This window comes from Pieris brassicae, chromosome 4 (genome assembly GCF_905147105.1).
Source record: "Pieris brassicae chromosome 4, ilPieBrab1.1, whole genome shotgun sequence".
NCBI lineage: Eukaryota > Metazoa > Arthropoda > Insecta > Lepidoptera > Pieridae > Pieris > Pieris brassicae.
Window position 1 is genome coordinate 8,145,224 of NC_059668.1, and position 26,685 is coordinate 8,171,908.

General features: G+C 31.2%; 4 protein-coding genes across 7 annotated transcripts; 3 read left to right on the forward strand and 1 right to left on the reverse strand.

Annotated features, from left to right (window-relative positions):
* Window positions 1-417: 417 nt before the first annotated feature.
* Window positions 418-1,800, forward strand: LOC123707970 (TM2 domain-containing protein CG10795). Its single transcript, XM_045658339.1, has 4 exons — window positions 418-835; window positions 1,037-1,118; window positions 1,189-1,354; window positions 1,492-1,800. Exons 1-4 carry the CDS (start codon window positions 610-612, stop codon window positions 1,612-1,614), a joined length of 597 nt encoding a protein of 198 aa, XP_045514295.1. The 5' UTR covers window positions 418-609; the 3' UTR covers window positions 1,615-1,800.
* Window positions 1,801-1,900: 100 nt separating this feature from the next.
* On the reverse strand, window positions 1,901-7,295 carry LOC123707969 (evolutionarily conserved signaling intermediate in Toll pathway, mitochondrial). 2 transcript variants are annotated; one of them, XM_045658338.1, is made up of 6 exons: window positions 7,231-7,295; window positions 3,362-3,583; window positions 2,970-3,196; window positions 2,678-2,885; window positions 2,486-2,608; window positions 1,901-2,076 (listed from the first exon to the last, which is right to left on the reverse strand). In XM_045658338.1, the coding sequence occupies exons 2-6, from the start codon at window positions 3,525-3,527 to the stop codon at window positions 1,901-1,903; spliced, it is 900 nt and encodes a 299-aa protein (XP_045514294.1). In that variant the 5' UTR covers window positions 3,528-3,583; window positions 7,231-7,295. The 2 variants fall into 2 exon arrangements, with proteins under 2 accessions (XP_045514294.1, XP_045514293.1); XM_045658337.1 differs by lacking the exon at window positions 7,231-7,295 and having other exon boundaries at window positions 3,362-3,972.
* LOC123707968 lies at window positions 6,998-11,495 on the forward strand. Of its 2 annotated transcripts, none has more exons than XM_045658334.1 (2): window positions 6,998-7,275; window positions 7,820-11,494. In XM_045658334.1, the coding sequence occupies exon 2, from the start codon at window positions 7,823-7,825 to the stop codon at window positions 11,333-11,335; it is 3,513 nt and encodes a 1,170-aa protein (XP_045514290.1). In that variant the 5' UTR covers window positions 6,998-7,275; window positions 7,820-7,822; the 3' UTR covers window positions 11,336-11,494. The 2 variants fall into 2 exon arrangements, with proteins under 2 accessions (XP_045514290.1, XP_045514291.1); XM_045658335.1 differs by lacking the exon at window positions 6,998-7,275 and adding an exon at window positions 7,319-7,508 and having other exon boundaries at window positions 7,820-11,495.
* Window positions 11,496-12,144: 649 nt separating this feature from the next.
* On the forward strand, window positions 12,145-26,030 carry LOC123708838. Of its 2 annotated transcripts, none has more exons than XM_045659763.1 (5): window positions 12,145-12,406; window positions 16,463-16,589; window positions 20,571-20,858; window positions 23,664-23,778; window positions 24,326-26,029. In XM_045659763.1, exons 1-5 carry the CDS (start codon window positions 12,349-12,351, stop codon window positions 24,452-24,454), a joined length of 717 nt encoding a protein of 238 aa, XP_045515719.1. In that variant the 5' UTR covers window positions 12,145-12,348; the 3' UTR covers window positions 24,455-26,029. The 2 variants fall into 2 exon arrangements, with proteins under 2 accessions (XP_045515719.1, XP_045515720.1); XM_045659764.1 differs by lacking the exon at window positions 12,145-12,406 and adding an exon at window positions 15,496-15,672 and having other exon boundaries at window positions 24,326-26,030.
* Window positions 26,031-26,685: the final 655 nt, after the last annotated feature.

Genomic DNA, 26,685 nt, shown 5'->3' on the forward strand with positions numbered 1-26,685 from the left:
TTCTATCTCGTATTTTTCGCATAAAGCAGAAGGTTATTCATATGGTTACAATATCTATATTATTATTTAACGGTGTTATCAATTAATGGCGGCGTGCAGAATCTCGTACCATTTCAAGGATCTTAAAATTTAACGCAATCTCGTACCGCAAATTAACGTTTTTTTTTCTTTTCAATATTAACACATATTGTGTTTTATTCGTAATCGCTTAGCGGCTACAGAGTATTTCGTGTGTACCTTTAAAAAGCCTTTACGGTTTTTTTTTATATTATGGCAATAGCCTTTTCGGTTTGATGAAATAACATCCATTACAGTTGACACTTGACAGATGGTATATATGTTTTACCACTTTTTAATCTGACATTATCTGATTCTGATATTATTATTAATTGTTTTAAAATAAATAGAAGTGTTTTAATTTTATGATTCATTTCAGCTCAGAATAATAACTTTAAAATAGTCTTGTATTCAATCAATATATTCAATTCAATGGAATATATTTTGTATTAATAGTTTAATATCAGTTAATAATTATACAAAAATTAAATACCATTTTTTTTAAAGTCACTTATGAAAAGTGAAGTGCATTAGAATGAAATAAAGCAAAATATGCTTCGATCGATTTTGTTTATTTTATGGTGTCTCAGACTTACATTTAATGTAACAGCTTCAGATGAAGTTAAAGGAGATAAAAATGTAGTTGTTGACTGTAGTACACTACGTTTAGGGCAATTTATATGTCCTGATCCCAACTTTAACCACATTGACCCTGATACTCAACAACTTCGAGGTTGTACCAAAGGAACTGTCGTGCCGTCTGAAGGAGAAGCAGATGGTATTTATACTAAAAGCATATATTATCAGCCCTAGCCCAGTAAATAGCTGATGATTAAAACTTGGTCATAGCATTCTTGAAAAGTTTTAGTTCAGCAATGCATTAGAATTAGTTATCCATCTTACATACAAGAAATAATAAGTATGTTTATAATACATTTAATAAAGAAAATTGTTTCATTATATGTATTTTTTGTTTCAGTTCGATGTATCGCTGCTGATGGAATAATTTGTAATGAAACTAATAATTCAACATTCACTCGGAAAATGCCATGCAAATGGACGTAGGTAGATTAACTTCATATGTATTTGTCAACGAAAGAGTATAGAAATAAATGATTTTTATATTTTCAGGAATGGATACTCTTTAGAAATAGCCTTGTTGCTGTCTGTATTTCTAGGAATGTTTGGATTGGACCGCTTTTATTTAGGATATCCCGGGATAGGACTGGCAAAACTGTGTACTCTTGGGTTCATGTTTCTAGGTCAACTACTAGATATTATACTTATAGCAGCACAGGTAAATCTTTATTATCTACCTTATATTGATTGCCACAATTTGTGGCAATATTGTAATTTAAAAACTTATATAATTTTGGTTAAAATTCTAATAATGCAGTTTTTCATAATTATTTCATTTCTTTCTTCATGTTGCAGGTAGTTGGGCCATCTGATGGTTCTGCTTATGTAATACCCTACTATGGAGCTGGTGTTAATGTAATCAGAAGTGATAATGATACATATCTTCTACCACAAACAGACTGGCACAATATTACTTGACAGTGGGGTACAATCTCTTTTGAGATCGATGAAGAGTATGATTGGACTTAACAGTGAATAATTGTTCACATAATATAGTTATTGTGCTATCTCAAAAAAGGATCTTCCTTTCCTTTCATCTATTAGTCTTAAACTAGACAATACATAAATTATAAATTGAAACTCTCAAAGCTTTATAACTTGTACTATAATTCTATGCAGTTTTAACATTATTTATCATTTATAATGCATAAAGTGTAAATAAATATTAGGTAATTTATATTTTTAATCACTACAAGATTTACTATTATCCTGCTCTTTCTATATTGTCTTCTTCTTGTAAGGCTGGTTGGGTCTCCTGGAGAGAGATATCTGATGTTGGGGCCAGTAAAGTGAATATAACAGGTATATTAGCTAGTAAGGGATTATCATGTTTTTCTAGTAACCTTATCCAGGAAAGTAATGAATCCCTTGATGAAGTACCTGCAATATATTGAAAAATAAGTTAGTTCCCTTAACTATTTTAGTACACAAACCTTATTCTTAAAATTAGGTCTTATTACCGTTTTACTTATTTAAACATTATCATGTATTGCAACATTATCAAATTGTTAACACTGTGATGAATACCCAGAGCTTTTGTTGAAGCAATTTTATTAGATTGATTCAATTTTTATAATTGACAGAAACACATACATTTTGCATGAGTTAACACTGTTGTTTTTAGTCATAATGATAATGAATATATTTATATAAAGGACTTTGTATTTAATAAAACTATTACAAGTTCAATTATAATTAAACTGTTTAAAAACATGCAAGCTGTAAAAGGTGCAAAGGCTCAGAATAAATCCTTATATTATATTAACACTTAATTGATCTATATAAATACCTGTAGCACAAATAGCTAAAATTGTTCCATCATCTTGTTCATGTACAGTACATTTTATGGAAGGTAAAGTATTCTTTCCAATAAAGCCAGGTATTCCAGAGGGTTTTTCAATTTTAGAAACATCTGAAAGTAATAAATAAAAAATATAAGTTACTTAAAAACATTTCACATACAAAAAAAAATATCACTTACCATCCCAATCAATGTCATCTTTTGGTTCAGGCCTTATTTTACCTAGAAGAGTAAAATAAGTAACACTTTGATCTCTCAAGTATACATGATAGGGGCCTTTAATAACTAGTGGTTCTTTGATTGGTTGTTCAGCTAAGAGCAACTTCTGTATTCGACTCTGGCCACTTACTATCCAAGTCTTGTCTAGTGCAAACTCTATCTCTTCTGTCTAATAAAATTTTAGGTAAAGTACATAAATAAATATTATTATGACACAAAACAGAAGTATGAAATTTTTAATTGATTAAATCACCTGCCAAACATTAATATTATTGTCAGGATCTACTGATGTGATTCTCTGAATAGCAAGTTTGGCTAGTTCTAAGGTATCATCTGGCATTTTATCAGGGAGGTACCAAGGACTCAGATTTCTAAATTTTGGCATCCAATACATCATCCTCCAATATTTTCTAAGAGGTATACCTCTTCTACCAAACGTATTTAGTAACATTTGTTCCATTTCAATATCAGGCATTACACCTGAAATGTTACAAGTTGTTATTTAAAAGTTTTTAAATAAAATAAACAATTAAGAAAAAAAATCCCTACATATTTTCACCATAACAATATTTATAATTAAGGAGTTATATACTCCTTAATTACAAATACTACTAGTAGCTTCAATATGTAAATTATTCTACAAACCATTATTTTCCATCTGTTCCAATAGATCAACTGCACATTGTTGGTGTTTTGGGTAGTGCAAGAATTCTGCTTGAAATATATTAGTTGGAACCAATTTTCCTTTAGGTAAGACATCTACTAAAGCTTTATACGCTTCCAAATCATTATTAACACCAAACTCTTTCATCCGACCAAGGGCAGCGTAAATAAATTCTACGTGACCCCGTCTTCTTTGATCACGACCTTCGAAAAACTTAATAACTTGCAAATATGACTCTTTATTTTTTTCTGGCTTATTAGAAAACGGGTCGTGAATAACCACTCGTTTTTCTGAACTTTCATATCTTTTGAAAAATGAGGTCTTTATTCTAGGCCTTAATAAACTTCTGAAAATATTGGTGGCCATTTTAAGTTATAAATTTTAAATACCAGTTGGACAGTATTTTATAACGCCTATGTATATTGTTCATTTAATAGCGTAAATATTAAACGTATGTGTTTCGATAAAAAGTGGTCAAATATTTTGAGAAATAATAGTATAATTTCTCGTTCTTGAATCTTCATACAAGTTTTTTTAAAGATTCCGGCCCGGTATCGAGCCCTTTGAAGCCAATAAAAGGCTAGATACTAGCGTTCACAGGTTACTTTTGTCACCGTGAATATTTCATCAGTCATAACAAGTCTGTGGATATGTATGGAGATACGCGCATGTTGCGAGTGGACAACAGATTTTTATTTTATATTATGGCAATAGTTTTAACTTGCAAGTTTCAAGTAAAAGGTTGGGAAACTACACGCGAGAAAAAATAAACAAAGACATCAAAAGAAAACCAAGGGATAAACTAGTTAAAAACAAAAAATTTACATAAATATTACATACTCTAAACCAAACATTATTCCATGAGTCCCAAAGATGTATTTTGCGAAGAACAGCTAAATCATGACAATAATTCATGTATGGGACTATGTCTCCATCCTTTATAGCTTCTTTGGCAAGTTTATCAGCTTTTTCGTTTCCTTTAATCCCACAGTGACTTAGAATCCATGCAAAGATAATTTTGTAATTTCTTTGAGAACATATTAAAAGCTTATCACGTATTTCGCAAATAATAGGATAACAAAGTTTCATTTGGAAAGGAAATTTTTCAATAGTTTGTGAACTTTTTGAGTATGAAAATATGATTTTTCTTTTAGATTGTAATAAATAACTAGTTTGAAAAGAGCAAAACACTCTCCAGTAAAAACTAATGTTTTGTATTATTCTATATTGCCAATGAACTAGACTAACTCCAACACAATCATTAACAGAGATTTTTGAGGCATCTGTAAAAATATAACCCCAACCATTCCAATTTTGTTCCTCAACGCATGAAACGAATATTTGTCTCCAGAATATCGTGCTTATCGACGCCCATATCTCATCTTATATCCGCCAATCCAATCCAAGGCCAATAGAACTGGAATCTGTAACAGTTACTGAAGCTTTGGTGTTATTTGAATTTCCTGCGTTAAAGTCTCGAGTGATATTTGAATTTTCCGTGTAAGATGTTGATGGTTGAGGGGATGTGTTATGAGAATTATTATAATTTTGCGAATGTGGAGATGACGTAGATTGAGATATATAAGTTTAGAAGTAATCTTTTTGATTAAAATTAACTAATTTTCTATATTGCATAATCTTTCGCAATGCAAATAATGACCGCTAGAACCACTATCTTTATTTTTCTTAATTTTCGTACACTACCGACAAGGCGCAAATAACGAGTTCGTTTGTGACTTCCTTCACCTGTCTGAGATGATAACGAACAATCCGTTTCCATTTTGTCCAGTTCATCTTGTGAACCGACATGCGATCCTACAGGGAGATTCAGGCCGACATGGCTATCATCCCGTTGCCCATCCCGACATGGCTCGTTCATACAATATTTACAGAATTTACAATAACTTACCGACTACACAATGCTACTATACACAAATATGATATAAAGATTACATGAAATAGAAAAATTAAAACTACCAGCTTATAGCTAGCAGCTAAAAAATTTCACCACCATAAAAATACGTTTACCATGAACGATGTTTCCCGCTCTTTTTTTCTGACAACAGATTACTAAGTGATATGTATTTGTCGCAGCCAACTAGCATATGCGACAATCTTGACAGTTTTGTCATGAGCTTGTTCGCTTTTTGGCGTATTTATGTCGCGGACAACCAGCATAATTAGCCATTCGAATAACAACCTAGCCTTTTAACTAAACCGCGCCGTGTAACTAACGGCCTAAAAGATGTTCAGCCAGTTGATCAAACAGCTTGCCAAATGACTTGGATCAATGACCTTTCGTTACTTGCACTTTGACTGTTGACTATAAATTTAAATATAATTTCACTTTGTTCCACTCTCAAACTCTAGGTTTGGCCGGCTAGGCTGTTAATTGACCGGCTAATTAAGCTAGTTGGTCGCGACATATATACGCCGACCGGCGAACAAGCTCATGACAAAACTGCCACCGCGCCGTACGGTTTTCATAGCAGAGCGCGCACGGGTGACAAGATTGTCACTCTCAGCATCGTTCATTCGCAATTGCGATCGCAATCCCAATCTTGAATGTTAATTCAAATTTACTAGGCGCTAAAGTTCAAACTATAATGTTGGCGGGTGTAGACAATGGACGTCAACCATGAGGAATGAATGAGACTAAACATCCAATACACTGTTGATACTTGATATAAGAGACCAGGCTTAACGCGTCACGGGCTTGATGGGAAAATTCCTTTGGCGGCAGTAGGTGACGCCCCCCGTAAAGTGAATTAGTCTAGTAGTAGTTTAGTACTAACTACTAGTATTCTAAGGAGTTAATAGCAAATGGCAATATGCTGGTTACATAGTGTTGCTCTATACCTACTACCTATAGTCTGTGTTAATAATTACGGTAGCCGATTATCGCGTGGTGCCAACTTGGGGGTTTCCCCCCAAATTTAGGGGGAAACAAGATGTCCAGGGGATTTTTTAGGGGTACTAAAGTAACGGACGCAATCAACAAACTAAACCACATATAAACTCCAAGCCAAGCTACAGCTTAAACATCGAAAAATAATCATTTAATCCGAACGAATCAATAGCTTAACAGCCAACGTGCTGGTCTACCACGTAGGAGCACCGGGGTTCGCTTCCCGATCAGGCTAAATTTCTTTTGTATATTAGACATTGTATCTCTTGATTATCATTTAATACATACTTCAGCTAGATTTACTCAATGTTAAAGAGAGGTGTAAGAAATTCGTATGTATCTTGGCTCAAGAAATTCAGAACAGCAAAACGCAGCGCGATATCCAGGCAGATGCCTTCGACGAAGTATTAGAAGCTTATTTCAATGACATTTAATAATATTGTGTAAAAAGCAAAACATTGAAGCAATTCGTTTTTTTTATTTTAATTCTGTCTTGTTTAACTGTAACATAACTGATACAAAAGAAAAGTACTAAAAGCTTTAAAAATAATGTATGAAAAGAAAATGACGAAATTGAAAAAAATCATCTGTAATAAAAATAATGTGTCTAACGTATTTTTAATTCATATTTTAAATTACCTCTCAAACCAAGTGTACAACAAAAATTTTAGGGGTTTTTGATCGATATTAAGGGGTATTTGAAGTTGGTCCTAGGGGGAACATTTTGTAGGAGTTGGCATCACACTATATCTAGTTACTATCTATTAATAATTATCAATTATTGATTAATGAGTAACCGGACGAATAGGATTTGTAATTCGTATTGTAATTGCTATCTGATATGCATTCAGCATTAATCATTTCAAATTTTAATAGAATTTAGAACGTAAAATTATTAATCTAGGCACTGAAATTAGTCTGTATATTAAAAATTATACGCACCTTAGCACCAGAATCCAGATAAAACTTTTAGGCCGGCATTTCTTGGTAAGACTAAAATTTTACATTGAAAATTTGATTAAGTTGGTAAGGATTTTTTATTCTTTCTACTACCGTCACGCGCCAAGTTTTTAATGAGTAATATATCAATCCATTTCTTTGTTATATTAATTTATATAGTTATAAAAAATCTTTTTACGTTTCTGTAATCAAATCTTAATCGTTTTAATAATTGAAATCTCAACCTGTAAATGTAATAGACAACAATAGCAATAGACCATGTATGTGCCACTTTTTCTGTTAATTTTGCTCCTAAATATTCTTATTTTATAATAATTTCATTTGGTTCACTAAACTGCAAATTGATTTGAAAGTTGAGCTTAATAATCATAACTTTTTTACTATGTGTACTTATAATAAGTATGAAGTATTCTAGATAATATAGATATATAAGCAACATTGTTTAGCATGTATTAATTCAGTCTAAAATGTATTTAATTTAATAACTAATGATCAATTTAGAAAATTATTAAGATAATATAATAGAATCATTGTTTGTAATATATTTAAAACTAAATTAAACTTTTTGCAGAAAATGACTCAGTTGACTGGTGAAAACTTAGGAAAGCGTCAAAAAGACCTTAATAAAAGAGTTTATGAAACTGTCAAGAAACAGGTAGATTTTGACATCTTAAACGAGATTGAGGAACATTCTGATATTGAGAGGCTGTATAAAATAGATGTTGCTTCACAATATAAAAATAATGACTATATCTTAACAACTCTTAAATGTGGAGACAGTTTGTATGTTTCAAGGGCTATGAGGGCGGACTGGTTTTATAATGATGAGTTTTCACATGTGGTGAACCCTGATTATTTACATCATGAAGTCTTCCCTTATATGTCAATGAAAATGAAGACCAAACTTGTTAACAATATTGCTTCACAAATAAGAAATGAGTCTAGGGCAGCTGACTTTTATACATATTTTAATAATCTTAAAATGAATCATCTTGCACAAAAGTTTCTCTATTTTACATCAGAATCTTTTAAACTTGACATTATCAACAGTAGTCATAGTTTCGTCAAGAATGATATCAATTTTAAGAATATTATAGGCAATTCATTTATATTAGCAGAAGCATTTGTAGCAAAAATAGAGTTTGATTCTGTTAAAGAATATCACATTATGGATCTTTCATACTTATATTCAATAAATGAAGAGAAGTACTTGGACCTACTTGAAAAAAATGTGAAAACAAATTGTGGTAAAAACTTTGGTGGTAGAATGTCTAAAAGTATTATTAAAAAACATAAAAATAGAATTCTGCAATTCCCAGGTCTGTACATACATAAACTTAATAAGTATATGTTGGCTCGTAATAGCACTAGTGAAGATGCTAAAAAGTATTTAATTGCTATAATGCCAACTGAAATAAAAAAATTTTGGTTCAAAAACATTTATGGCACATACAAGTATCTTTTTGATTTGATTCCAAAAAATGAGGTTTTTTCCTTCTTTAAAAACACATTTTACAGTTTATTTGGTGATAAGCCGTTTGAAATGACTCTTGACTTTTATGATTTTCATTACTATGATCTATTTAATGAGGAAGATAGAGAGAAATGGGCTTTAAAACACATTGAAGAAGGAAAGGAGATACTTGGCACCAACCGAGATTTTATTTGGTATAAGTTTGTAAATTATGATCAAGCATTTAACGCCATCAAGAAGTATATTCTTGTGACATCTGATGAGGATGCAAGGAATGAAATGGCAGTAACCTTAATAGATTCATGTGGAACTCAAAGAGATTTGGAAAAATTATTCAACTATTATTATGAAAGATTTGTCAATGAAAGTGGTCATCACAAAGAATATTTTGTTGAAACAGTTGTTAAAACACATAATATTTTTAAATTTGATGAACCATGTTGGACAGCATTCAATAAAATTTTGTACAGTATGGAAGTTTATACTCCAGGATTTTTCGGAAAAAACAACTGTAGAGTTTTCTGTGTAATTTACAATATATTACACCAACAGGATATGCCAGAAGCATTGAAATATTATATAGATAATGATATAGCTTGTAATTCTTTAAAGCGTCACTCAAAAAATTTATCATCAGAACAATGGCATACTGTTTACAACTATCTATGTGACTATTTTTTGAAGAAATTTCAAGTGCTTCAGGGTGAAAATTTTGAAGATACAAAAGAAAAAAAAACATGTTTAACCCACACATATTTGAATATTCTTGATTGTTTTGAAAAGACTAAAGATGATATACCAAAAGCAATTTTGGAATTTATAAATTCAAATATAAAATCATTTAAATTTATATCATTACTAAAGGTAGAAAACATAACAGAAGCATTGCTTATACGAATTCTAAAACAAGATAAAAATTTGTTAGTGCAAAAAGTACCACACATAAAAAAAGATTTAGAAAATCAGAGAATTAAGATAAATTCTTTACTAAAGAAAATTAAAGTTTACTTTCATGATGATATAGATCGGGATTTCTTGAACTTCTTTAATGAACATATAAAAAACAAACAAGAATACCATGATTGGGTTACAAGAGTTGCGATTTATGGTATTTTTGTATTGGGTGATGAGAAGGCAAAAACACAATTGCTGTCTAAATATGTTCCTAAAGAGCCTAAAATTGATCACAGCAAGATTGATAGAAAAGTATTGGATATTCAAGAAGCAATATGCCGTTTTGCTTGTTATTCACGTCCTGCAGTCCCTCTAAATTGTATTTTGCAATATATTAAAGGAGATTATGTCCATTACTGCTTACCTATGTTTAATGTGTATTCATCTAATTTACCATTGCCACAATCAATTGAGTTCATTGCTGCTATTTTAGATGCACCACTATCTATACAAAAACATGGTATACGATTGGCATTCAAAGCTTATGGCACTGAAGACTTAAAAACTCTAATAACAAGTATTTGGCACAAAACAAAAAATGTATCACTTAGACTTATTCTTTACCAAGCTCTTGTAAATAAAATTGAAGGAACCAATTATGTGACACAAGATGATTTATTTGAAACATTAAAATCATTTACTTTAACGTTACATGCTGATGACCAAGATAATATTTATAATCTTATTGTATCACAAAATATTCCTATACGATTTGTAGGCAAATTGGTTGAAGTTGCTTGGTCTTCTGTTAGAAATCTTTCACATAAAAAACAAAGAAATATATTAATTAAAAGTAAATTAATTAGTCACATTGATAAACATATTGAGCTATTAAATCGGGAGTTTTGTTCAAATATAATTGAAAAGCATGTTAAAGAAATGTTATTTGAAAAGAGGATGCAACAAAACTTTGATTGGTGTGAAGAGTCTTTAAATAAAGATTTATGGGATTTAACATGTAAATACCTAATAACATGCAAAAGTGATAATGAATTTATCACATCTCAGAAACTAGTAACAGAAATTTTAAAAGAGACTTTTAACCAATGGAACTTTGTTTCGGAGAGTAATTTTGTTTTCATAAAATTTTGCTATCAGTTTATTAATCAAATCAAAAGTATTAGTTCCGAAAGTGACCAAGAGGAAAATGTCTATGTTGTTCCATTAATAGAACATATTGTGACATTACTTGAAGGATTTTCTCCAGATTCAGAAGTATTTATATTAGTTTTGAACCTGAAGCTCTTTATAAATATACGGAAAATTATCTGTGAAGAAATTTTGGGCATTGAACATGCTTCAGATTTGATTTTCAAGATGTTATCAAAATTTATATCTGACCTTGTTATCACAAATCACTTTATAACAAGTTTAAATGAAACATTTACCACATTAATAACTGACAATATTCATTACTTTGCATTGTCTATAAATGTTAATGAAAATATACTTAAGGCATATGTTTGTAATAAATTAATTACTAATTGTGATAAAGAGAGGGCCCTTATTGCATTGTCGCTGATGCCACTTTTGGATAATATAGATGAAAAAGATAAAAATGTTTATAAAAAAATATTTTCATGTTTTATAGAAAAAGTTAAAGCTGTTAATGATTTTGAAACTCAATGTAACTATTTTTGTAAGTTTGTTAATCCTTAAAGTTTATTACTGTTACTTGAGCTTTTATTTACAAAATATATTTTTTTAGGTGTAAGTGTTTTCAAAAGATTAATATTTTTGTATTAATTAACATAAGTGCCTTATTGTGTTGATTAGATAGTCAAGAATTAGACCTTTCTTTTTATTCGCTAATTGGCATATTGTGTTTGTTTTAAAAATCACAATGTACAAATATAAAATTCATATATTCTTTTAGTTTTTCTTTATTAAGGTTTTAACAAGTATATCAAAATGTAAATTATTGTTTATGTACTCTTTTATTCGAGTCATGTTATTAAACTAACATGTCTTATAAAAAATTAATGTGACTTTTAAGGTGTAATGCGACACATTTCTAAAAATACAATTATGGCATTAAATATTTTTTTAATATCCCTTAAAATAAGATAGACAGCAGTTTTACTTATTGCTGATGTTCAACTAAACAAGGATTTTAGTAGTAATTTTATATTTCAAAAGATTGCTAAACTAGTGCGCTAATTCGTTCAAACCATAATAAATTACGATATCAGAAATCTCGATCTTGAATGTTAATTCAAATTGACTAGGCGCTAAAGTTTAAACTATAATGTTGGCGTGTGTAGTCATGGACATCACCATGAGGAATGAATGAGACAAAAAGTACTGTCACTTTTATTATGGTTTTCATACGGCAAAATTACTAGCACAGATTATACAGTTTAAGTACGTTATGGTTCATAGAAATTTTAGTCTATGCGCTGTGTTAAACACAGAACACATTACTTGTTGAATGACACAAAATCACAGAAAATATGAGAAAGCAGAAACAAATTAGTTTTGCCTTGGGTATAGAGGAATGGTGTCGTGTTTTATGAAAAGTTTTAAATTGCACACGTTTCACCACGAAACAAAACTTCAGTTTTAAATTTACGAATATTTTTGTGAAATAATTTTATAAAATATCGTACCGTAGAAAATATTGACTCAGAAATACTTTGTAAGAATTGTTATTCTCTTACAAAAGTTTAAAAATGACATACAAAAAAGTTATATTATTTTGGATGGCCGCTGTTTTAATTATTAGAATTGGTAAGTTACTAAATATTTCGGTATACCTGTGAATTAATTTTACCTTTCAAAGCAAGGCGAGCTTGTCGTACATCCTTAATGTAGTAATAATTTTATTACTTCTGTTTGCTTACTTTAAATATAATCTTGTTTAGTAAGGTTTACCGGGTTTTAATTTTTATGATATATTTTTATTTCAGAAAATCCTACGTATTTTTAGCAAACATATTTTTATCGTAAAATGCGACTTTTGTAACCATTATTATAAATATTGCATCCATTGAAGGTCAATAATTGGCGTTTTTTATCATTTATTGTTGTTTACTTGTTATCATTAAAATCAAATGAGGTCGAGGTAATATTTTAAAATTTGAGATAGTAAATTGGTTATTTTTTTATTTATAGAGTATTCTTACCGCAGAAGGTATACTTTAATTTCTTAGTTTAATCTATAATATTGTGATAAGGCTAAAGTAGAGACCTACTTTTAAAATTGCAGACCACGTTGAATCGACTTCGTTATTCACAAGATTTCCATAAAGAATGTGATTTAATAATATTATGAGTATTAGCTATCTTAGTCTAATATTCCAGTATATTGGTGTGTAGTTGAAATTTCAGGCGATCATCCAAACACCTTGACGGCTATTTTAATCAAATAGAATTTTATTAATTTTGGCTCCATTGCCATACCATGCCACTTTGTAAATACTGCAGTTATATTCAAGTTATTTTTATTTAATATTTATATAAATGTTGTTTTTAACTTAAATTCTGCTCCGCTTTAGAATTATTAGATATACCTATAATTTTTATTTGTTTCGCGTCATTCTATTTATTCACAAAAGTTATTCAATTTTTTAATACTTTGTATGAAGACGAATACTGTCCAACTGTCCACGACAGTATTCTTTCCGCACATACTAGTAGTTTATGAATCAGCGTAAAGAAACATATATATATTGTATATATATTTTTTAAATTCAGTTTTATCAACGGACAATCCCGTAAAACGTTCAGCAATTTAGTATAAGAATGGTACATATATACATTCAAATAGATAATAAATGTACATTTTAATTTGAGAACATACGTATCTACGAATGGTCACAATTGTCAGTATGAGCTTGGTAAAATTGTAGCATTGATAATAATTTATAGCCCACAGGAGACCCGGGTGTACAATTCCGATATTTATCAGATATGCACCAAAATACTAATTTATTACAATGATTTTGTAATTGTGTTTTGTTACTTACGTTACTTAACCATACCTCTTATAAAGCCGTAACTAGCTTTTTATAGACAAAATTTTTAAACCAGGTTTGAATCGTATTGATGTTTTAATTTAAATAAAACTTTAATGGATAAAAATAAAAGCCCGCACTCTGTAACTTCAAACAGCCACACGGTTCTGATGGTTTTTAAATAAATTTCGATATGATTATCTCAATATCCGTAGCGCTGATATTGCAACCTTGAGCTAGCGCCTATCAAAATCTCCATTTTGATGTCGGATCGTTGGTTGACTGTATCATTTGACTGTTGGCTACAGATTTCGGGTAAGCACATGTCGTTGAACGAAAATAGTAGAAGAAGGCCGTAAAGAATCCTATATGTCACGTTATGTAAATAATTATAATTTGTATTTAAATGTACTAACGTAAATTAAAGTACTAGAGTTCCCTAAAATCTTATGGATTAGATAAAATAAGTGACATGTCACACCTTACAAGTCCTGATTAAGCGAAGCGAGAAAAGGTAAAAAAGTGACCCAATCTGATTTGAGGGAAATGACAAATGACTGTGCACGCGGGAACATCAGTGATGGTCGATTTGCTTTGCGATCCTTTCTAGTTTCCCCTATTCACTAGGGAATATCTATTCAGATAACAATTTGATATATGTATTATCATTCGCAGTTCTTGCTATAGTAAAAGATAACACACGATTCTCGATTCCGAGATTCCGTTATTATGTATTTATTTTTTGGCTTGTTTTCAAGGTGCGATGAACATGAACTATCCTAACGACGCAGTTTAGTTTGTTAATAAACTACTGGAAATGTTTTTATAGAACAAATATAAATTTTGAAAATTTTATTGAGACGATTCGAAGCACTATAAAGTATACTTGTATAATCTCTCGAGGAAGGAAATAAAATTAATTTATTTTAAATAACTACTAATAGCACTTTTTAGAACTACAAAAAATAATTACTATAGTTCATATATTTTGTTAAACCCAAAAGAGAAGAGTTTTTATATATAAAAAACTTTATGACAGTTTCAAGTAAAAAAAGAGAAGACTTTAAACTTATTATAAACATTTAAAACAGCCATACACCAAAATGCTTAATTTTTGAGTGTAATTAAACTTAGTATGTATCGCACATGATACCACACGTAGCTAGCCGCTGGCTTATCCCCAATTTATTATTCTCATTTGACTTTTAATGCTTGTTGTGGCTGGATAATCCGTACATATTATGTTAATACTGAATTACTGTTAATATTGCTAACAATTACTGCAATTAACGCCATTTGCCACGTAATCACGAGATATAATCGCGGTATTATTATAAATAAGGTGTTATACACGTTTTCATTTGTACACCTGTATTCTAAAGTAGTCGCTTTATATTTAGATGTATTATAACGATGTATTAATAGATAGTGCGTCATTTGTTTTCTCGATAAACAACACCCAATTTTAATTAGCGTGGCACGACTGCACCAGTAATAAAAAAGGTCAAACAACAATCTACAGCATTAATTCCAAGGGAAATAGATTTCCTATGGTATCTGATGGACTTAATTGATTGTGTATAAAGATGTTCGTCAAATTGGTCTTCATGTTACATTGGTTGACGTCCGATACACACATTCAAAGCATCGTACGATGTGAACAACCAATGGAATGGTGCCACGTGGTGGGCTCGCCACCCCACCACCATTGGAATGCATCAGGTTGGAATGGCACCGGTAAAAATAAACTCGTTCAACTAGTCAACGAGCCACACACGTTTCGAGGCCATTATCAAGAATCAGTTATCTAGATAAGTGAAAGGACACTGCTGGTATCTTGCCTTGTAACCATATAGTACTCATGATTTACGAATTTTGAGAATTTTGCGTATTTAATAAAGTACGATTATTATTTACGCTTACGGTAGAATTCCGTTTAATGAAGATGGTGGGAAACATTGCGTCTTTGCGTGATACCCACGTGGGATCTGTAGGCAAACGTTTCAAGGTTCTAAACAAATGTTTGGTCATGTTTTCATGGTAAATACAATAATATCAAAGATTGTTTTAGTATCTATATATGATATTTATACACTGACGATTTGCATCATAATATTATATATAAATTAAAAATTAAGCATATATTATAATCGTAATTAATTGGATTGCATAAAAAACTTAAATAAAAAATTTATACGTCATATAAAAAATATCTACAATATTGCACTGCGCATGCTGAAGCATAAATATTTATAATTATATTTTTCACCCCGCGATTGTGTGATTGAAAAAAATACTTTAAGCGTCAAATTAAGATGTTATTTGTAGACTGTTATATACGTAATAAATACTTCTCTAGTGTATATTTTCTACTGATCTAAAAACGATCCACATAATATTGTTTTTATATATAGATATTGAAATTGTTCATTACAAACTAACTATTTAAGATTTCTCATTTTATATTTCCAATCTTAGTTTAATTATTTGGGGCCTGTCAAATTTTCAAAACATAATGAAAACATTCAGATTCCAAATAATTTTAATAAAGATTTTTCTATATTAATTTCGTAAGATCCTAGGCGCTTGATGCTTGCTGCACAGAGATTTTATATTAGGTTCCAATTTGGTTAGCTTCAGTCTCAAGTCTTCACGTTGTGTTATATCCAGCTGTTTTTGATTGGCCCCCTTAACAATTAAATTGCTCCCTGGTGGGGCGTGGGATCCACGTTTTGAAACACTGGGTTGGAGGAAGGTTATCCCTCCACAAATATGATTAAAGTAGCTATATATATATTATTTTACATAACATATTTCTCCGTTATTACAGAGGCTTTGAAAGAACATTGCAATAAACAAGAGGATCTACTTCAGAGGTGTTCTATGGCGCTGCCGGTACTTAGTTCCCCAGAAATATCCTTCGCCCTCACAAGAGAAGAACTGGACAAAAGTTGCATGTGAGTAAAGTCCTTCCAATTTTCTATATCACTAACTTATAGATTATAAAAAAAATCGATAAATTGTGTCCGTACGGTGTTTACGCGCTTGCGAAATTTCGAAATACACTCAGAAAGCCCTGCTCATGATTTCATTATAAAAATGTATTGTTACTATTAGAGTAACTAGATTAAATAGATTTTACATATCGTGATGAGTGAGTTAGATGTAAGTCGTGAGTTATAGTAATGTAATTGAAAATATAAATATAAGGAAACGTTACATCTAATGAATTATATTTAATCTAAGAAAGTAATTCTTATGATACAAAATTAAATTACTTTTAGAAACTTAATTTAATTAATATTATTCGAGACACGAGTGAGAGAAGTTCAAACTGTATTATGAACCTACACATTTTGAGATATTTAATTTAGATACAGCAATGGTCTGTATTCTAGAGGCGTATAATTCGTATTTTTATATTTGAAGCTTTCTTTCGAAAAATATAAACTTAGAATTGGATGTATCATACAGTTTCACAGAAACAAAAATAATAATTATTTTAATTTACATTAAATACAAACATGACAGCAGAACGACAAGATAAGATGGTGCTACAACCGTTTTAGGACTGAGTTTCTGTGTCAGCCTTCAGTTTTCTACAGGCGCCGTCGATATTTTATCTAAAACTTGCCGGTTTTTTCAAGACATTTTTCTTCCGTTCATGTCTTGCTTGACGGTCGCTGAAGCCACTAGGCAACACTGCTTAGTGTAACTGTTTAAACTTACAATGAAAAATGATATCATAAAAAGTTCAGTAATTGTTAAAGTTATGCGTCCATCGTTTCATAGTTTACACTTCATAACTTAATTTGGCCTTTTGCACTTTGGTACCAAGGGAAAATTTACGGCTCACTCATTTAAGTGAAGTTCGTGTAGAATAAGTTTCGCAAGATCCCGTCAGCGCCAGCTAACTTCCAGCAAAACGGTCCGCGGTACGCATTTAGCTCATCTTAATTTGGTGTTTTTGTTTGCGGTAAACAGCAATTTAGAATAGTCGTACTTTAACTTTAGCTTTCACTCGATTGGGCGGTTCAATGGTCAGCATTTGTATGGAGAGTGGCTTTGAATAATTTTAACGCTAAACTAAATGCTTGATTTTATCGTGTCTATTTATATTAAAGATTTTATTTCTTTTGTATAAATGCGTTTAATATTTTCAGTAGATAATCTAGTGTAATCTTGATAGTGATTAGTAGGATTCTGTTCGTAAAGTTAATGTTTTATATTTTTGAAGTTATACTTCTTTTAGCGCATTAGGGAAAAATGATGAGAGTAAATTTTTACGATGCGCGCACACCGGCCCAAGAAACCGACACCCTGAAGTTAGCTATAGTCAACATTTTAGTTTTTTTTCAGTTATAATTCTTCAGGCGCGTTAGGGAAAAATGATGCGAGTACATTCGTTTTATTGTTAGTGTACTTTTTTTCTACAAACGTAGAAGTAAGCGAAAGATAAAAATTTTGATAAGATTTTTATTTGTTACGCCTAAAAAGTATAACTTCTAAGCGTGTACATAAGTACACACACGTTTGTTTGTGTATATCAGTAACCCCTTTCTTTGATTTTGTATATTTTTCAAGTTAATTATTATTTTATTTTTTGTTATATTATAAGCATGATATACACAGACTGGCATGACATATTATTCACACTTCATTGCTAAACACAAAAACGATTATTTTTAAATTGATTTTATTTATTAAGATTTACAATAACTAAATTACGTATTAAATACAAATAACCTTGTACACCAATAAAGAAGTTATCACGTAAAACCAAGTATGTACAAATCATTACAACAAATTAATTTAGTTGATGAACACTTAGGACAGTAAACTTCTGATAGAATATTGGTTTCTAAATTATTCAGATGCCAGAGCTTTCACCGACATACTTGTGGCGAACATGTCAATATCAACAGTAAAATTGTCAAATTTAGTCTCTGCCCTAACCATAATCTAGAATATAAACTGTAGTTGTATAGAGTTACAATAGGTTCATGTTTTTATAGTCCTATTGTATACACGAAGAAATTACTTAGCCACTAAGGACAGTCTATTTCACGTCTAACTGAGAGTGAAAGAATGTGGAAATGCTTGTGTTAAGAAGTCAGGTAGGCAGGTGTTTTATACTGAAGATGTCTGATCAATTTCCTTTGTATAAGTTCTATACGATTACTATATAAACGGCATATTGGCAGTTACATACTTGCGAGTCATACTCTCCGTAAGATCAAACATAGGCAGAGTACAGTAAGTTTTAGTTTTGACTTGAGTGAAGTTAGTCGACGCCCTTAAGACTAATCCTAATATTTTTTAAGCGAACTATGCTATCAATAAAAGAGCCAAATAAAAGTCTGCTATCTTTAATTAGGTTTACCTTATTTAATACAGAATTTTTAAGTTTCTATGGTGTATAAATTGTAATTGGGTGTATTAACAAAACATAAAATTAAAAGACAAAGGCGCAATAGGCGGTCTTATCAGCAATAAGTGATTTCTTCCAGGCAACCCCAGTAATAAGGGTATATGCGTCATGTTAACAATGGCTTATGTAAAATTATGTTTTGGGTTACATCAGGTTAGAAGGTGTTGCTTTCCAATTGGCTGCTTTGAAAGCTTCTTGCCCGCTCTACGTTTTGACTTGCGAACTGGTAGTAAATGTAAATTTAGAATCTATTTAACATCTTTTCTGTTGACGTTCAAAGGTTAATTGGTTACCATTATGAATAAAGTTATTTTGAGTTTGAGTTTATACTCTATGACTGCAGTTATTCGAAACGGAAAACTTAATATCAAAGAATACAAGTGAAATTCCGTGAACATTGTCCTGTGATGTTGTCTTGAAAGTGGACCGAGTATTTTTAGAAACCCTTGTCTTTATTCGTTCAGAAAAGTAAAACATACGAATACATTAGTTTTTATTGTTAATGCATAAAACATTCTAAGCATAATTTGCGCGTGTTTCGGGAGAAAACCGGCTTGCCTTTGACCCAAAAATGATTATGAAACAGATCGAAATCTGAATCCCAGACCTAAATCAATTCTTTTTATTTTATTTTTTTATCTACAGAAACCGTAGGCTCATGAGAGAAATCGTATTGAGCAACTATTGCTATATGCTTTTTTTATGTAACGGGGCAAAAGGGCTCGTCTGAGGTTAAGTAATACCGCCGCCCATAGACACTCACATTACCAGAGGGCTTTAAGAACGTTGCCAGCATTTTAATATAGTGTTACCCACACTGTATTTCTGAACTATAAATTGTTCTATTCTTAAGTTATCTCATTAGTCTTTTTTATTCAGCCACAAGCTCAGTACTATTGACAAAAAGCCTTTCAATGTTACCAGGAAACTTTGAAGTAAGATAAATTTCGCATACTAACTAATGCAGTTTCAAAGTTTATTCCTTTCTTGACTGTGAAAATTAACTGGCCGAGTGAATCATTGTGTAAACTTTCTAGAGATAGTTTTCAGAAATATAAAAGGTTTTTATTGATTTTTTTTTGTTTTCGTACTCTTAATTAATGAGCTTGAATATAAATTGAAATAATGAAGATTATGATTGCATTATAAGAGTTTACATTATTTAAGTAGTATAAGATTTAGTTTATAAGCGGGAGTTATATTTTAAATCTGTTCATTAATAAACCGACTACAACTGTGTTAATGAATTAATTTATGATAATAAACTTTAACGTGTTAAATTACTGTTAGATGTTTATGGCACAGGAGAGTTATATCGTATCTGAAATCTCGTAGTTGGACGAATGGGTTCGTTTTGATCATTATTTTTCATTAATAAGTATATAATCACATTTGCCTTGCCTTCTAAAAATTCGATATTCACCAAATTATGATAAAAGCTCGAACTGATACTTGCCATGGTCTCATATTAATGAGGTTGTATTACATCGAAGGTGATTTGTTATAGAGAACTTCGTGCGGGAATCAAATGTATAGACAACTACACAGAAGTTTGTATGGAGAAGAGCGAACAAGTCGTGTTTAGGCGGATGTACGCCGGGATAACTGATGTGGTTCAAGAGCTTTGTACACGCGGCACATATCAGGATGAGTACCTGAGACATGCTGATTGCGTGAAGAAGGTGCGACCTGAGTATGAAACTTGTAGCAAGAATTATGAGGTGACTTTGACGTCACTCGGCAACCAGTACGAGACTGATAGTGGAAGCCATGAGGACCTGCGAACTATGTGCTGGTAAGAGATATTTGTAATTATTGGTTTTTATGAGCAATAGCAGTTAAGTTGCGTGCATTTTTTTTTGCTTAGTATATATAAACTAATGGTACAGAAAACACCAAAACCTACCACCACTACCACTAAGAGGTGCTATTCCCTTGGTGCCTAAAACGTGCGGAAAATTAACAATGAACAGTGTCAATTGATTAGCCTGCAATAAATGGGTCTAGATTTTTGCTAATTTAAAATTTTCATACAATTTTAACTTTGATCTTAAATTCCTTTGTTTCCTTAAATACTTTACAAATGGTGAAAAATTATTACAATAATTTGTTAATTTCATATCACGTCTGATTGTGGCTAAAGTATTTGACCTTTTGAACAATTTAAGGTTTCTTCGCATTTAATTACTCACTCAATCTAAGTTTTCAAAAGCTGTCAAGAAATGGAATTTATCGCTACTCGAACGAGTCCTAGATAATTAATTACTTAGACATTAGAAACTTTACCTCGCCACGATTTTGATAATAATTTCACAAACTTTATATTTTACAAGTTCTAATTTTACTCTGTTATATATTACGTTATAATTTCTTTCTATCTATTAATTTATTTGTATTTTTAACTATTAGTTTCTAATTATAAAGAACTTTGTATAGGCCAAGGTTGTCTCTCACACATATTTATTTTAATGAAATATTTTGCTATACGTAAATTTATAAACCCTAAGTTAACACGGAATAGATAAAGAACCTGGTACTTTTTGAGCGATTTTTCAGACTATGAAGTATGATTGTTTAATACTTTCAAAAGACTTAGTACTACTGCGATACTGAAAAATATTCGCTCACTAACCGATGTCGATACAGCTAGACTTGTTTATTTAGTTACTTTCAGCTTAATGACTTAAAAATGTCGAAAATATTTTCATCCTGCAAAAGAAATTCGTGCAATCTATAATTAAAAATGTAGGGAATCTCTGAGAGATAAATTCAAGGAAATTAATATACTTACCTTTCCCTTTATAAAATATTATGTATGTATACAAAAATTGTGATAAGTTTACTAGAGTAGAACATACGCATAATGTTAATACTCCGAAACGCAGGCTGCAATTTCCGCGTCTAAAGTTAGTAATTATTTTTTGGGAGAAGTGATTTTCTTTAATAAAATCTCTGAGGCTCTTTTATCGCTGCCTTTTAATAAATTAAAGAAATGTATTAAAAAGAAGCTGTGTAAAAAGCTTACTAAAGTTAACGATTATATAGCCGATAAAAGTTAGACTAGTGCCAGACAGGCTACTTCTAATAAATTTGCGATATTTGTTTTACAATATGTGTTGTATGCCATTTTGTATGATGATTTGCTATTTTAAAAGAGTACCGAGAGTTTTTTACGCCGGCTTTTTCTTTCGGCCTACACCCACTGTCTTCTTTGCCGATGAGTCTATACAAATTTAATGACATGGAATAAGTGATACCTGTATCTTATATTCCATAATAAAAAATTTTTTTCACGTCTAGCGACACGCTTGCGTATATTTCCCAGACCTGCAATACTTTAATCATTATATAAGAATATCTTAGTAAGGTCGTCGTCGTTCCACATCTGGTCGTTTCTAAAGGCAGTTTTTACCGGGCACCACCATTATGTGAAACCAGTGTGCTCATTGAAATATTTCCGAGCCAATTCGACAAGTGGTCCTTCTGGACCGTACCAATTGTTAAAAGACTCGAACTCGAATGTGCGTCGCTGACGTCTTCTGGCAAAGTGATTGTCCATGGGCAACGGTAAAACTTTACATCAAGTGAGCCTTCTGTCCGTTTTTTCCCTGTGATAAAAAAGGTACTAAAACATAAATAAAAAAAATCTTAAACGACGTATTTAGTATTCTAATTGAATGCTCGAGATTTAGGAGCCACTTAACGATTAACGGTTCGTTGCTATTTATCAGTCACGTACGATGAGAAAAAATGTTTGAATATTTAAAAGCTAGCTTCTATAAAGTCATTCAGCCAATATCACCGGACTTATACATCGCTGACCGTGCGTCGACACAATGAAAAGATAAACAAAAACAAAACTATTCCCGTTGAAAATTGCAGTGCGAATTGTGTGAACGAACTGCGAACTTTTAAAACCCTTCAATTGAAAAGTGAATGAACATTCTATCAAAATAAAAGCTTCGAAATAGAAGTTCATTATGTGGTCTAGGAAACGCTTTACGCAATAAAAAAATCACATAGCATTAGCATTTTAGCCTATTTAAGTCGTAAAAAAATTATATCAGTAATAACTTTAAACTTTGTTCGAGAAAAGATCTCCCAGCAATAGAACGGTTTCCAAATTATATAGTTGATCTAGATTGGTCTAGATCTTTCTTTCAAAATACGGTGAACAAAATGTAGTTTACAAAGGCGATTCTACCCCACTTTTATGTAGCTTTAAGGGTAAGATTCGAAACTTGGATTTCAATCAGAGATTTGTTGCCTATTTTTTAGCCATATTTGGTTGACCTTTTGTTTTAGAATACGTGCCATTAATTGCCAATTTATTTCATTCCAACATATGCAAAATGTATCGCTTATTATTTAATCGCGTACGGTACGGTTGCGGTGCTTCTTTTTCGGAGTAAACTGACTGTCTGTGGTTCATAAAAGCTACTTCGATTTTTTTCTAACTAACATAAGTATAGAGAATCCGAGTTATTTTAATTACTACATCGGTTTAAAAATAAACAACGATAAATCCTGTTAAAAACAAAACATAAAGACGGCTAAATTATATGCGGTGTATGTATTCATAACCAATTGCACATTCCAGCTCGTTCCAAGAATACCTCCAGTGTTCCGAGCGGACGGTTCAGAGGTCGTGTGGAGACGATGCTGCCTTGTTCACCAGCGCATTCCTCAAGAGAATGGCATCTAATATCATAAAGGTATTAAGATTAGCAAAATTACGGCAGCTAAAATAATTTATGCTAACTTTATTAGTATTATAATTTTATATAATTATAAATATATAAAATTATAACAACCAAAAGTAAGACGGAATTATAGTTGACGTCAATCAATACAGCTAAATTAAATTCAGAAATGTATTTTTTACAATTTATTACTATATTTTTTTCTGAAGTTTTGTGTTTATAACATAGTGACCATACAACATTTTAAGGTATAATATATATTAATATATTTAATAAAATTGATTTCACAGGTGATCATCGGGAGTTAAATTAAACTAAAGTTTAGAGTCCGTCTTGGTTTTTAGGTGACTTCAAAATCGACATGCATTTTTAAGTAAAGTAAAGTTTGTTGCCAGTTTTCGCCCGTACTACGCTCTTTATATGAGAACTGGTTAAGATCTACCTTTTTTAAATATTGACGTTCATAAGTGTATATAGTTAGCCGTATGACGTCCACAAATCCAGAAACAAATACAGTGAAGAAACGTTATTTTATGGCTCAAAATTTGTTCTTTCGCAGAACTTCTGTCTGGAATATCGCGGACAAGAGTGCGGTGTAACGGACAGCGGAACTTCAAACCAGCTCAGCCTAGTTCTACTCAGTGTAACAATGATATTTCCATTCGTGTCGGCCCTTGTGCCTGCGTAATGCAATCGGCGTACGTACGGAATCGAATTTTTAATTACTAACTTAGTAATTAGTGAAGAACTTCGAGTTGATGCATTCACTGAAGTGTGAACAATTTATGGATGGTGAAACTTCGCCTTTTTGCGATGCAAGCGTCGTAGTTCATGTTACCTGGTAATTATAAGTTATTAGATAAATGTATTTCCAGTCTCAAGAACTCGTATGAGACTTCGATAGTTATGCAAGGTACTTTTTCAAAATCCTTACAATAATGGTCTGCGCACAGCTCAATCGTCTGACATGAAAACTATTCAATTGATGTGTGTACGTCTGTTTTGTATCAAATTACGCTAATTGAGTGCTGTTATTTTTTAATTAATTCAACTTCATTATAATTCACAATTCGAAAATTATAGTCTTGAATCTCATTTGTATTTTTAAATCTGTTTCGTCAGCTATCAGGACAAACATATTTATATATCTGTATCATTGATATTTACCTTCAATATACCTTATTGCCGGGAATTGAATCTACAGTGTAAACCCTATATAACGGCACTGAAGGGATTCTGCATTGTATGGGGTTTTAGAGTTGTCGTTAAATGGAGAGAAGATCTAGATATGTACCTACGTATAGGTAATCCATGACTCCTACTTATTAGTCCTGGTCCATAACAGTCTACACGTGCAAGCAATCGCAATTTGTAAACAAAGCCAATTGATTTCGAGGCTTTCGGGAGTTCGTCGTTAAATCGAGGGACGTTACATGGAGTATACACTGTATTTACTTACCATGTTCAGGCGGCATATAATGTTAAAAACAAAAAGTAATGTCAGATAATTAGTTCACTTGTTAGTCCGTTTATAATGTTTCTAAAGAAATAAGTTTTAACTCACTTTAAATATCATATTTTTTAATATTTAAGGTTGGTAGAAATATATCGTAGGCCAAAGACTGCGAATAGAATTCGTAAAACTTAAAAAAGGCATTTAGTTAAGTTTAATAATGTATAGTATTGTTCCTAGTATTATAACATACGTAGCTAATATCTGTGTATAAGCGTATTCTACTAGACTCTGAGGTATAAGTTTCTAGTACAGTTCTCAATCATCCCGAAGAGTTCTTATATCAGCTAATTGTTTACAAATCTATCGGAAACTTACAAATATATATTTCTTGTTGTGAATAAAATTTACTTTTTTTATGTTCTCCCTATATCTATTCTAATACAACTTCAGCAATCTAGCATATTATATACTTAGAGTTATAAGTCATTATCTTGCAAAATTTGTCTTTACATTAAATTCTAGGTCTTTAAATAATTATATTTATTTAAAAAAAATATATTACGCACATTTAATTCTAACGTCAATGTAACGATCATTATAACTGTAATAATTATAATATTACATATTAGTTTTTAAAACATTTTAATAACAAATACATCTTTATTTAAATTTTCAAATTCATTTCACGATGACCATGCATCATTACGACATGTTAAAATCGTAATTTTTTGTTTTAAAAGCTTTTAGAATAAACGTTATATCGTGGTTTATTTAAATATCTGTTATTATGCATATATTATGTGTCAGCTCAGAACTTCCTGTGATAGTTTTATGAAATTATAGTTAAATGCTAAGTTGATATTATTTCCTATTAAAATATATGAACAACTTTTGTATATGTTTTTTTTATAGCGATAGTTTTTGTGCGACTAGCCAAGCGTCACCTACACTAGGTGGTATTGTTTAGTTTTCGTACAAATTGATTGCTGTATTTGTAAGACCCCAAAATAATTTTCGAGATGTAAGAATGAACCAAACTTTTCAAGAAGTCGATACTGAAAAGTAAAATTAAAGAAATATGGTCTTTATGGCAGTGTTGGCCTAGTGGCTTCAGCATGCTACTCTTATCTGAGGTCGTGGGTTCGAATCTAGGTTGAGCACCAATCAATATTCTACACTTCAATTCTGAAAACATCCTGAGGAAGCCTTAGACCCAAAAGTCGATAGTGTGTCTCAGCGAATGCTATAACCTACTTGGTAGAAAAACAAATGATTACGAAATGTACAAAAATCTTTTTCTTTGTGGCAAAAACATCGGGTAAAGAATTAGTATATTCTAAGTGAATAAACAAAAAATATTGACTTATTGTCCAAGTTCCAAGCGCGCGTAAGAGGACTGTGGACTGTGTGACTGTGTGTCGCCAGGTTTAAGAACGTCTAGTCTAGTGTCTAGTAGATTGGAG

What these genes read in the sequence shown, in the direction of transcription:
- LOC123707969 (XM_045658337.1), bottom strand. Translation starts at nt 3,746, where the DNA reads ATGGCCACCAATATTTTCAGAAGTTTATTAAGGCCTAGAATAAAGACC. An exon ending in ATAATATTAATGTTTGGCAG is followed by an intron (nt 2,886 to 2,969) that starts GTGATTTAATCA and finishes AAATTTTATTAG; the next exon opens with ACAGAAGAGATAGAGTTTGC. An exon ending in AGATGACATTGATTGGGATG is followed by an intron (nt 2,609 to 2,677) that starts GTAAGTGATATT and finishes TATTACTTTCAG; the next exon opens with ATGTTTCTAAAATTGAAAAA.
- LOC123708838 (XM_045659763.1), top strand. Translation starts at nt 12,349, where the DNA reads ATGACATACAAAAAAGTTATATTATTTTGGATGGCCGCTGTTTTAATT. An exon ending in GAACTGGACAAAAGTTGCAT is followed by an intron (nt 16,590 to 20,570) that starts GTGAGTAAAGTC and finishes GATTTGTTATAG; the next exon opens with AGAACTTCGTGCGGGAATCA. An exon ending in GACCTGCGAACTATGTGCTG is followed by an intron (nt 20,859 to 23,663) that starts GTAAGAGATATT and finishes TGCACATTCCAG; the next exon opens with CTCGTTCCAAGAATACCTCC.
- LOC123707970 (XM_045658339.1), top strand. Translation starts at nt 610, where the DNA reads ATGCTTCGATCGATTTTGTTTATTTTATGGTGTCTCAGACTTACATTT. An exon ending in GTCTGAAGGAGAAGCAGATG is followed by an intron (nt 836 to 1,036) that starts GTATTTATACTA and finishes TTTTTGTTTCAG; the next exon opens with TTCGATGTATCGCTGCTGAT. An exon ending in AAAATGCCATGCAAATGGAC is followed by an intron (nt 1,119 to 1,188) that starts GTAGGTAGATTA and finishes TTATATTTTCAG; the next exon opens with GAATGGATACTCTTTAGAAA.
- LOC123707968 (XM_045658334.1), top strand. Translation starts at nt 7,823, where the DNA reads ATGACTCAGTTGACTGGTGAAAACTTAGGAAAGCGTCAAAAAGACCTT.